At 40.4% G+C, this 12,622-nt stretch overlaps 1 protein-coding gene across 5 annotated transcripts in view; it reads right to left on the bottom strand.

Annotated features, from left to right (window-relative positions):
* Positions 1 to 12,622, bottom strand: part of LOC126379173 (scavenger receptor class B member 1-like) — a 40,765-nt gene that overhangs the window by 1,925 nt on the left and 26,218 nt on the right. For all 5 annotated transcript variants that reach the window (XM_050027840.1, XM_050027836.1, XM_050027838.1 and 2 more), the window contains 7 exons: positions 12,088 to 12,232; positions 7,642 to 7,783; positions 5,628 to 5,828; positions 4,692 to 4,811; positions 4,089 to 4,212; positions 797 to 940; positions 47 to 165 (listed from right to left, as the gene is read on the bottom strand). In XM_050027840.1, the coding sequence (XP_049883797.1) occupies positions 47 to 165; positions 797 to 940; positions 4,089 to 4,212; positions 4,692 to 4,811; positions 5,628 to 5,828; positions 7,642 to 7,783; positions 12,088 to 12,232 (995 nt within the window). The remainder of the gene's footprint in view (positions 1 to 46; positions 166 to 796; positions 941 to 4,088; positions 4,213 to 4,691; positions 4,812 to 5,627; positions 5,829 to 7,641; positions 7,784 to 12,087; positions 12,233 to 12,622) is intronic.

Raw genomic sequence — 12,622 nt, 5'->3', positions numbered from 1 at the left:
CTACATGTATGATGCTATGTTACGAATAAAACTAGAAGTTACTTACAGGTTCCACTATAACATGCGAACTATGCTTCTCACGGTCGGGTACTAGGCCAGTGACGTACATGTCTTTAGGCGGCGAGCCGGTGTAGAAGTGCGGATACGATATCACCATTGGGAAGTCTGTAAGTAAATTAAAATAAATAACTTGCGGTTGCCTACAGTTAGATAGACATCACCCTCGCGTTATCTCTATCAGGGTAGACAGAACCAGAAGACTTACCAACTTACTGCCTTACTTGTTTACCAACTTACTTGTTGTTGACATACATATATATAATCACGCCAATGTTACATAATGGGATGGACAGAGCTACAAGTAATCAGAAGATACTTTCAGACAATATACAGGTTAAGAAGCTGCAGTAGATTTAGGCGGAAAAAACACTAACGTTCGACAAAAATATATTTAATATTCATATAAACATTTCAGTGGGCTCAACTATTATAGACGGCGATACGGTTCACCACCTATCACGTTGGAACAGAAAGCTCGGTGAGCTATGGGTGCTAAGCTCATCTTGCTATGGATGTACCTCTGACTACCCCAATTAGGATAGACGTGAGCTTAAGACATGACATACAAAAATGTATGATTCAAACTGTAATTAATTATATTTAAGTAGCGAGTGATAGAACGATAAACACGATCTTTAACTATAAACTTTTACAACATTTCCGGAAGGGACGATAATGATTAATAAGCAGATAACGCAATTTTACAACTTTAATAAACAAGTATATAGGTACTGACCAAAATAGCATTTAGACCCATCGCTGAGCCCAGACGGCAAACCGGGCACAGTGTCATAGCAGTCGGTCCCGTTTTTCACCCTCTCGAAGGCAATTTCTGACAAGTTATACCTGTACACCGGCACGCTGTCAAGCATCATCTCACCTGGAATTTGATAATTTTGATTATTATAAGTAAAAAGAATCATCATCATCATCATCAGCCCATTAACGTCCCCACTGCTGGGGCACGGGCCTTCCCTATGGATGGATAGGGAGATCGGGGCTTAAACCATCACGCGAGCCCAGTGCGGATTGATGGTTATTAACGACTGCTAATGCAGCCGGGATCAACGGCTTAACGTGCCTACCGAAGCACGGAGGAGCTCGAGATGAAAACTTTTTTTTGTGGTCACCCATCATATGACCGGCCTTTGCGAAAGTTTCTTAACTTCAACAATCGTAGACCAAGCGCACTAACCGCTGCGCCAACGAGCTCCTTAAGTAAAAAGAATAAAGTGACGTATTGGTTTAGTAACCGAAAAGCACGTCTTTATATCTCAAAGTTGTAAGATATAATGTAATTACACGTTGGATTATTCCAACCACGATCACGACTACGATGATTGACGAAAGGTGTTAGTACACCACTTTAATGGAGTCTGAGATATCGTGAAGAAATATCGGTCAAAAATGTAATACTATATAAGTATCTCTCTCTTTATTTACGAGCTGCGCTCTTGTCGGTGGAGTAATCGCCATTACTCCATAGATAGGGCGTGTAGAACGGTGGTTGCCCCAATCGCCTTCCGTTCCGCAGTACACCGACCAATTTCTCAATCGGTGATGTTCTAGCTAGAGCTCTACCAGGATCCATTTCCTTGGCCTCCAACCAGTATTGATGCCGCTGCTGCCCGGCACCGGCATCAACCGCCCCGCATACAAGTATAATTCTACTTATTCATTTGTCCTTGACAGAGAGAGAATTGCGGCAGAAGGACAGAGATATAGCATCTAGCGCGAAGGGACGAGATAACATCTCTTTCGCACTAAGGGTATAACAGCTTAGTACGAAAGTCAATCTAGTCATGCTATGTTAAAAGGGTATAGTTTCTATCGCATAGCTCATTTGATTCCAATGCTGGGCAAAGCCCACCCTCATGTTTTTCCTCCTGCTCTGTCTAATCCCCATAAGATCATTACTGTTTTAATAACGGGTTCTTACCGCGTTTAATGTTAAATATGGCAACCCTTTACCATAATGTCAAACTAGGTGACGTTTTACTTCTTCCTATTATCTCTCTGCAATTATGTCTGCCGTTCATACATCGATAATTTATATTCTCTCTCAATGTAATCCTGGATCTCAGTACAATTCCTTTTATATATGTGACGTATTAACAACAAGTGTTTACAAAGACAATATACGTAGTGCTCGTCTGTGAAGCCCTGCTGTTTTAATGCTTGCACCCTCTGTCTCCATCAACCAGCTTTTATATTTAAAACAGGGATAGTAACCGAGTAAACTTAAAACAACATTACTGTTTTTCCAGAGAATACACACACGACAATCAACTGGTCTTTCAATTGTTATTTTTTTAAAATAACAATAATAAAAAACAAGAATAGTGTACGTTTGTCCTAGGTCAGGCTTATGCTTTTAAAGGCTTTTCGGCGGGAAACGGGAACGGGACAGTTGCTTTCTTCATTGAGTAATCTAAATAATTAATACGAAGTGGTGTTTTGTGGTTAATGATCGCATTAAGTTAGTCGGAAGACATTCGCGAGTGTTATTATATTGGAGTATTCAATAAACAAAGTGTATCTGCCTATTTTCGCTTCGTGCTGGGAAGCCGCTTCATAACTCAAAAGTTTATGCGGACTTTTGAGTTAATTCGTTTGGGGTTCGGAGTAGGAGTCTACTCCGAGGGTGGGGGCTTAGGTTTCATCATCATCACCTTTCATCATTTCATTAATCATCAAGAAAAAAAATACGTCAGACATGGCTGTATGGGCATAGTTCCCTTTGCCTTACCCTTCGGGGAAAACCAAAACAAAAAAAAAAAATTATGCTTTTAAAAAGTCATATTTATATAACAGCGTGAGCCCGCGTAGGTCACATGATGGATAAAAAAATATAAATATAAACAAGACGGTAATTTAAATTTACCCGTTACTTGGCATTCCTCAGCAACGTTTTTAATTCATGACGATTTAATATAATTACTTTTGAGCAATAAAGTTTATCTATTAATCTCATTGGCGTATTAAGTCAAGGCCAGGGTAATAAACCTTGCTGAACATTGTAATGTGAATACTAAGTACAGTTATTACTAATTATTGACCACGACTTTGTCTTTTATAGATTTGTGTTGAAATTATAAGTAGCTATCTGTTTTCCGGTATCTGTGTATCTGTGTCCTCTAACATGATGGACTAATGTTATGGGCGATAGGCTGATCCCTTATCACCATAAGGTTCATCATATCCATCTTTGGAATTCGTATCAACAGTGGCTGCAAGTTGTCTTTGATTACTTGTGGCTCTGCCCACCCCATTAGGGATTACGGGCGTGAGTTTATGTATGTATGTGTATGTATCTGTTTTCCGGGACTTCGGTTAGTAAGTAAATAAAATTAAGTATAATATCTTGGTAACTAGGAACCTAGGTCAGTCTCTCAGGCGTGCCCTATGGTATGGTAGTATGGTAGTGGACTCTATTTTCCTCATTTAGACACATGGATGGCCCATTATGCGTGTAATAAGTCTTGGCTATACTAGCCAACCTAGCTTCTTCCAGAAGCTCAGAAGCCTCCTGGGGCGTTCACAGGCTTCACGAAGCGACCTTGTTTGCTGTAGGATTTGTGTCCGATGTGCTGCAACTCCCACGCATTCCAGTATGACGTGAGAGGCAGTTTCTACTGTCAGGCGTGACCGCGTGACCTGTTATCCCTCTGTTTTGTTAAGTTTCAATATATTATGTGCAAATCATAAAAATCGAAACAGTTGTTTATGGATGAAAAGGTAACAGTCAGATAAAAGTAACTATCATATTTATAATAACAAATAACAAATAAGGATCTTAAATTCCTTATTATATGTATACATAATAAAATAACACAAACCAATGAAAATTCGTAACAAAACGTGGGCTTATCTCTAAAAGAGATTTCCTGCATGATGGAAGATATTAAAAGTTAAGGGTTCACGCAGTAAGAGATAAAGCTGTGTTATATCAATGATATTAAAAAACTCTTGCCAATTAAAACCTTCCGGGACTATCTTTGTGTGTTTGATCTATTTGCAAAACTTACTATCAAAATAAAGCGGCATGGACTTGCAGACAGTCTTCCTCCAATACATGAGGATGTCTTCTTTGGTCAAATGCTGATGATACATCACACCTTCTGTCGAGCCGAAGATCCTGTCTGGACAGCGCTGGAACACAGAGATATAGTCGGATGTGTAAACCATTAACTATAATAATACCTTCTTTCACCACAAGGTGTAAGCAGTAAGGTCACCAATACTTTGGTTTTATGAGCAATAAATCAACTAAGCATCAAAAGATAGTAGGAAGTGCAACACTTTAAAGATCGGTGATTTCCAAGTCGTAGAGAATAAGAAGTATACTTCACTACAACTTGCTGCTAAAATGTAGTTAAAAGATACTTTTTTTCTAAATTGACTGGGCCGGGAATTGAAATAGGTCCCTTTGGTTTGATAGCCAAGGTGTAGACACCTCAAACTGCAGAGGGTTTCGTTTTTTACATTTTGAATGATTCAAAATAAATTAAACAAAATAATTTAAAAGAAAACTTACAAGAAACCCCTTCGGTTGCTTGAGTGGAGGCCTGTGCCCAGCAGTGGAACGTATATAGGTTGTTTATGTTATGTAATGAGTTAAAATCACTCACATCAGGATCGTATCCGGGTAACTGGGGCTGTCCTCGGAAGCGATCGATGTGGAAGAACTGACTATGGCCCCACTGCTGCCCAATTTTCACTGTGACTTCATCCGTGAAGTCAGAATAGATCTGCAAATCAAGTTATCAATTACTGACTTGGGTAAGCGGAGGCACTGTAATTCCATTGGCTTCGATCCTGACAATGTGAGTCCGTCCGTGTGATTACATTATAAAATAATAATACAAAAAACAAACAAATAATGTAACACAATAACAATAATGCTTTTTTTGTTTTGACGTGACTTATTGTAGATTTGCCGCAGATGGCATTAACTACTTGGCCGGACAAATGGGGAGCGCTGAAGGCTCTCACCCGGTACAACGTTTAAGACAACAGGCCTGAGGGTGCCCAGTTGGGCGCGAACCTCGGCTCAGGGCGTCGTCTGAGAGGAAAAATATTTGAAAAAATTAATCAACCCTAGTGGGTCGATAGTAACAATAATGCAATAGCGCCCCTGTTACTTAAGACTTAAACACAGCTGGCGAGAAGTGGGCATATTAGTATATACACTACTGCCTATCCCTTGGGGTATACAGGCGTGATGCTCTGTTACGCTATAAAATTAGTGTTGATCATGTTGGTCATGAAACTCACAACCGTCACGATAGAATAAAAATAAAAACAATCATTTTTTTTACCTATGACGGGTTTGCTCTTGCCCCCCCCCCCCCCCCCTCCCCCAACCTCCATTTGTCTGGCCAAGCAGTTAATGCCATCTGCGGCAAATCTCCATAAGTCACGTCAAAAAAAAAGCTCTTGGCCTCAGAATTACTTACTAATTACGTTACGTACGTACTTTTTTGTAAAAAAAATCTAAAAACTAAAATGTGTGAGGTGTGGCTGTGTGTGTGTGTGTGTGTGTGTGTGTGTGTGTGTAAACTTACTCGCGCAAGCATCCCCATGTTATTGACAGGTACCATTCCAGGCACCAAATGCTTAGAAGTATCCAAAACTGGCTCCTTATAATCCCAGAGATATTCATAGATAGTCTTCTTCAAAAACAAGTCACTACCATGTGAATTTACTAAGAAGCGAAAACCAGTCCGCACTATGTAGTTGGCGTCATACAGGAAGGACGCCATGCCCTGTAATTAAAACATAAACCGTGAAATTATGTAAATAAAATCAAAATATTAAGGAAAGGGAAATAAATTACTTATAAAATATACAATTTTTCAAATGTTTTGGGGTAATTGTTATTATTATGCTGGCAACATTTTTTTTTATGAACATTTTTTTTTGTTTTATTTGTCGTAAATATTTTTATAAAGGTACCTATCTTATATTGGTGCTAATTCCTGTAAACACCATCTAATTTTAAGTTATTTCTGTCATTTTCTTATCCGCCGAAAACGAAAGGGACGGGTAATCGACAAGCATACATGTATGCATTACATTTATGGAACATACGTCAATTTTAAGCAGAAATCTAAACAAACGTCTAAAAATTTTACATTGGCCAATAACACGACAGAATTATGTTGACAGCACACGTCAAACGGTTTGCATACCAGCGAGCAACCTTTTTGATTCGCCCGGGTTATTCATTAATTTACTCATTCCTCCTAAAATTAAGAGCTGTCAATCATTCGTCCCTTTCCTTTTCGGCGGGTAAGAAAATGACAGGTATAACTTGAAATAAAATTAGGTGTCTGCAGAAATCGGGGCCGTCAACAATAGAACAGACAATCAGATGATTCAGCCTGCAGTTACCGCTCTGCACGTAGTTATTATTATTTATTCTGTGTCAAAGCCAAAGATGCGCCTGTCAAGTTTCTCACCCTGATTTTATCTCCGCGATAACATCAGCGTACATTGTAAACAACACAATTACTACAAATAGTAGGACCGCCCTTGACACACAATTTTTGCATACAGCCATTACGGTTGACATTCTCATAGTTAAGCCAAAGAATTAACAATAAGTAAATTTGGCCCCGATTCCTGTAGACACATCTGTTGGAAATTTCAAAAAAGGAACGTCACGTCACATTTTAAGAGAAAAACGTTTTGGCGGGTGTTCCGTCTGGGACTACGAAGAAAAAAACAAGTGAAGACGATATTTGTCGAGAGAAGCGAAAACTGAAAGACTAGTTGCTGTATTCTTTTGTATAATATTTCTTATTATAATTTGTAGTAATAATATTTGGTTTCCGTAATAAGAGTGATATTGGTGCTACTTAACATTTACTGATTAAAACTGGGTATGTTACTAACTAGACTTTGAGGAGCTCGGTGGCGCAGCGGTAAACGCGCTCGGTCTGCGATTGTTCAAGTTAAGCAATTTTCGCAAAGGCCGGTCATAGGATGGGTGACCATAAAAAAAAAGTTTTCATCTCGTGCTCCTCCGTGCTTCGGAAGGCACGTTAAGCCGTTGGTCCCGGCTGCATTAGTAGTCGTTAATAACCACCAATCCGCACTGGACCCGCGTGGTGGTTTAAGGCCCGATCTCCCTATCCATCCATAGGGAAGGCCCGTGCCCCAGCAGTGGGGACGTTAATGGGCTGGTGATGATGAATGGAAGACCCGGGCGAATACCCAAGATAGGTAGGCATCTCGGTTTACTCCGATACGGACCCCGCCGGCGTGGTCGACGATTTCCCTCATTGCCATCGCCAACAACCCACTAGGGTCGATTAATTCTTTCAAATATTCTTCCTCTCAGACGACGCCCTGAGCCGAGGTTCGCGCCCAACTGGGCAGTAGTTTTAGGCGGATGAGACGTTCGTTATGTAAAGATTGACAATTCAAAGTGTAACTATGTTACCTACTGAATAAAGATATTTTTGAATTTGAATTGAATTTGACCCCCCCCCCCCGTTCCCCAATTTTCCAGTCCCCATTTGTCCGGCCAAGTAGTTACGTCAAAAACAGTTTTAGTTTTAAACAACTACTCACCAGTACAGCTAAATTTGGCACTATGATGGTAGAGTTGAGGTCGACGGTGTTCTCATCAGGCAGGAAGATGGGGAAGCGCTTCGCCGTGTAGCTCATTGTGCTGTTATCATTGAAACGAATGTTGGAGTGTAGAAGTTTCTCTCTGGAATTATAAAAGAAAGTTTTTTTTTCATTATGGCTTATTGTAGTCGTTACATGAGTCATGTCAGGGGCCTTTGGCGGCTCAATAGTAACTCTGACACCAGGGTTGATGAGGTTGGTAATTCACCTCACAACCCATACGATAGAAGAAGATTGTATATTTGCGGCAAATGGCTCTCACCCGGTACAAAATTTAAGACAACAAGCCTGTGGGTGCCTGGTTCGGCGCGAACCTCGGCTCAGGGCGTCTAAGAAGATATAATTACTTAGTCGAGTCAATAAAGTAGAAGTTTCCTAACTAACTTGCCAGGGACAGGACCGATTTTGATGATTTCTTCTTTTGTAAATGTAATTTTTTATATTATTTAAAATCAGAAACATAGAGTGGTGCAAATAAATATTTTTGATTTGTTTTTTTTTATCATCAAAATCGGACCTGTACCCGGCAATTCCTAGTTACCGCTTACGTAACCTGAAGATTTTAAAGTAAGTAACAAATTAAATCTTCTATCGAGTGGCTTGTAAGGTTACCAACCTCATCAACCCTGGTGACAGGGTTACTATTGAGCCGCCAAAGGCCCCTGACAGGGCTCATCGAATTAAATTAAACAATTACATGTATTCTTAAAAGTAAGTATACATATTTATATGTAGTCTATTCTAGTTGAATCCTTATTGAGTCCAACCAGAACAGACACTTATTATTGCCTAATTATAAATAATAAAAAAATATAATATATTTGTTCCGGCTCAAGCGCCTACGAGTATTTTAATAGCAAGCATTTTACATTGCCCATGCTAAAAAAGTTTTGTCAGGCGTTTCATTTTTATTATGTTTGTGCAACTACCTCAATAATCTCTCTCTTACTTCATCATTCGGCCAAGCAAGACGCGTCCAACGCAAGAAATTGTAAATAAAATCAAAATTAAAGAAATTACACAAAATAACTGGATTTATCTTAAGATCCCATTATTTTTCCCAGAATGTACATTTCCGGGAACTTTTCGGTCACGTGACATCAGAATGAAAGGTTAGGCGACGTTATTACTTAAACGTTGATTCCAACACATCACCATCTTTTGTGTTACGTTAAGCTTGGTTAGATAATCATAACTATATGCCGTGTTAAGGTCTGCAGTTCATGGTCAATGAATAACTGTGTATAAACAATACATAACGACCTCCGGAGGTCCTGGGTTCGATTCCCGGTGGGGACATATCACAAAAATTACTTTGTGGTCCCTAGTTTGGTTAGGACATTACATATGAGTCAATGGTTACTTGAAATAAAGATTTTATTTATTTATTTATTTATTACAGGCTGATCGCCCGAATGTCCGGAAGTAAGATGATCCATGCTTCGGAAGGCACGTTAAGCGTTAAGTTAGTCGTTACATGAGCCATGTCAGGGGCCTTTGGCGGCTCAATAGTAACCTTGACACCAGGGTTGATGAGGTTGGTACTCCACCTCACAACCCTCACGATAGAAGAAGAACAATACATACATACATAAAATCCGTGGTTGCCCTGTTCGGAAAATGCGTGTTTTCACGGGTTTGAATCTGGGCTCGGACTATAAACTTTGAATTTAAATTCATGTTTGGATTATAGATACTTAATACATAATATATATCGCGTGGTTTTCACGATTCGCGCCCGGTTAATGACAATAGATTCGCCCCCTATCACATGGGACTTAACACGTTCACTGCATATGAACCACATATGATCTCTCACGCCATGCGGGGTCGCTTGGAAAAGATCTCTTTTAGAGATAACTCCACCTTTTGTACCTATTTTTTGTTTTCTTGTCGTTACTTTAATTCATGTATACAATATGAGGCAATAAAGACACGGGCATGTCTAGGGAACGCAATCCCGCACCAAACTTTCAATCCCGGTATTTGCGGGACTAAGGGTCCTCGGTCCCGCGGGATCCTGGTGTTTGCGAGATCCCGCATGATGTTGAAAGTCATAATTACATAAAGCAAAGTGATAGAACTGTACGGAAGCGTAAGTGCGCAGGTCCCATTCGCATTTGACCAGCTTTTTCTAATACTTACGTACTTATTTAAAAATAAGTTATGATCAAATAAAATGTGTTACACAGACAATATTTGTATTTAGCCGTCTTATAAAGTAAGGAAAAAAGTACTTATTACAAGTATTTAACATACATAACAGGTACTTTAAATAGCTTCTTGTTAATAGTTTAGTGAGAACCATACTGAAGACTATAGAGAACCGGAGAGGAAATATGATTGGCCACCTGATACGACACGATTCATTTATAACAAACATTATAGAAGGAAAATTTGAAGGGAAGAGAGGAAGGGGTAGACCTAGGATAACATTTATGAAACAAATAAAAGAGAAGGTGCAGGTCGTGTCGTATCGGGAGGTGCAGGTTTTGGCGGGAAGAAGACAGGAATGGCGGTTACTCCACCGACAAGAGAACCGATTGGGGTAGTCAGAGGTAAATCCATTGCAAGATGAACTAAGTACCCACACCTCACCGAGCCTTCTGTGAGACCAACAACACACACCCTGGACATTTCATACAAAACACCTCGTTTTACACAGACACCACACACTGACGTTATCGTACACGCGCATCTGTGTGCGTGACGTCTGACGCCATACGATTCAAGTCTAAACTGTGTTTGAGGGGTGTGAGGTAAACCTAGCTCAGACGGTGGTGGGGGGCGTAGAGTTGCAGTTCTTTCGTCATTAACGTCCCCACAACTGGGGCACGGGCCTTCCCTATGGATGGATAGGGAGATCGTGCCTTAAACCATCACGCGGGCTCAGTGCGGATTGATGGTTATTAACGACTGCTAATGCAGCCGGGACCAACGGCTTAACGTGCCTTCCGAAGCACGGAGGAGCTCGAGATGAAAACTTTTTTTTGTGGTCACCCATCCTTTGACCGGCCTTTGCGAAAGTTGCTTAACTTCAACAATCGCAGACCGAGCGCGTTTACCTCTGCGCCACCGAGCTCCTCCTGTCGTTCTTTACGTAGTATTATTCCTTATTCTATTGTGATAGGTAAGCCGTATCGGGGTGAATCTCAATATTTCAAGTTTGGTGGCGAAATTTCATATTATTTTTTCGTGAAAAATTGGGTTCCGACATGAAAAAGATCCAAAAGGATCCTCGGTTCCGACATGAAAAAGGAATTTTTCAATTCCCAATTTCCCCAATTTTTCACGAAAAAATTATATGACAGTCGCCACCAAACTTGACACATTCTGATATTCACTCATCGCCGTCTATAATGGTCGAGCCGACTGTGTTAGTGAAAACTGCACTTAAGATAAATTTATAACTCATTGGTGCAAGTCCGGTCAAATTGGATTAAGAACAAAGCCGGTAGTGAAGGTGTATTTGGTAGCATTTATAAAAAAACTGGCCAAGTGCGAGTTGGACTCGCATACGAAGGGTTGCGTACCATTGGCTAGGTAAACAAGAGTAGGTAAGTACAGAAATTTCATATGGCCCACCTGTTGTCATTATTGAAACCGAGCAAAACAGGACAAGAAACGGCAAAAGGAATACATATTTTTTACCTTTGATGGGTTTGCTCTTGGCCCCAGACTTGTTTTTTTTTTTGACGTGACTTATTGTAGATTAGCCGCAGATGGCATTAACTGCTTGGCCGGACAAATGAAGGCTCTCACCCGGTACAACGTTTAAGACAACAGGCCTGAGGGTGCCCAGTTGGGCGCGAACCTCGGCTCAGGGCGTCAAAGAAGGCATTGATGAGACCTAAGATGGAGCTCGCCCAGAAGGTGCCTGTTCACTCTTGCCTTGCGTCTAGTGTGGCAAAGGCCTTAGTATGTAATAGGGTCCCGTTTGTACCATTTGGTTACGGAACCCTAAATAAGAAACAAGCAAAAAGTTCACTTTACAAAACAGTGTAAAGCCTCTGTCCTTCACACAGAGGTAATAAACAAACCTTCCTCAATATTACATGTTGGAATAATTGATTATGAAGTCATAGACATAACAAGCTTATTTTTACATCCAAACTATTATAATGAAGAAGTTTTTTTAACGTGACATTGTATATTTGCTGTAAATGGCATTAACTACTTGACCGGACAAATGGGGAGTGCTGCGGCTCTCACCCGGTGCAAAATTTAAGACAACAGGCCTGAGGGTGCCCAGTTGGGCGCGAACCTCGGCTCTGGGCGTCGTCTTAGAGGTCTTTGGCGGCTCAATAGTAACCCTGACACCAGGGTTAATGGGGTTGGTAATCCACCTCACAACCTACACGATAGAAGAACTAATCTAATACTTACAAGTAAACTATAGGTCCTATCTCGCTGATATGCATCTTGGAGTCCAGACCCTTCATGAACCGCTCGTGGTTGGTCACGTTGAAGACGTAGACCCTGAGCTTCACCTCGTCGGGGGGGTCAGCCCACCACTCGAAGGGGGGGAACCCTAGAACAGAAAAGTTCATGTAAGATTTTGTTTCTGACCTAATAGCCGTCACCAACGGCTTAATGTGTCCTCCGAAGCACGGAATCATCTTAAGATGATTATGCTCAATCCTATGACAAGCCGCCATAGCTAGGCCATTGATAACGTAAGTGTTACCATTAAATTGGTATCTCCAACTTTCCAAGGACGTAAATTTTATTATTGAAAAATAAGTGAATTACTGACTAATGTATTTAATTACTATTATTTGTCACATATATAAAAATGGGTGACTGACACTGTACGTAAATCTTCTACTAAAAGTACTTACATAATTTCCTTGCAAAGTAAATTAAATTAAAAACATTGGACGTGGCTAGCAATGGCGGCTTGTCATAGGATTGAGCATAC

This window comes from Pectinophora gossypiella, chromosome 28, assembly GCF_024362695.1.
Source record: "Pectinophora gossypiella chromosome 28, ilPecGoss1.1, whole genome shotgun sequence".
Classification (NCBI taxonomy): Eukaryota; Metazoa; Arthropoda; class Insecta; order Lepidoptera; family Gelechiidae; genus Pectinophora; species Pectinophora gossypiella.
This window is presented reverse-complemented; position numbering and strand designations above follow the sequence as displayed.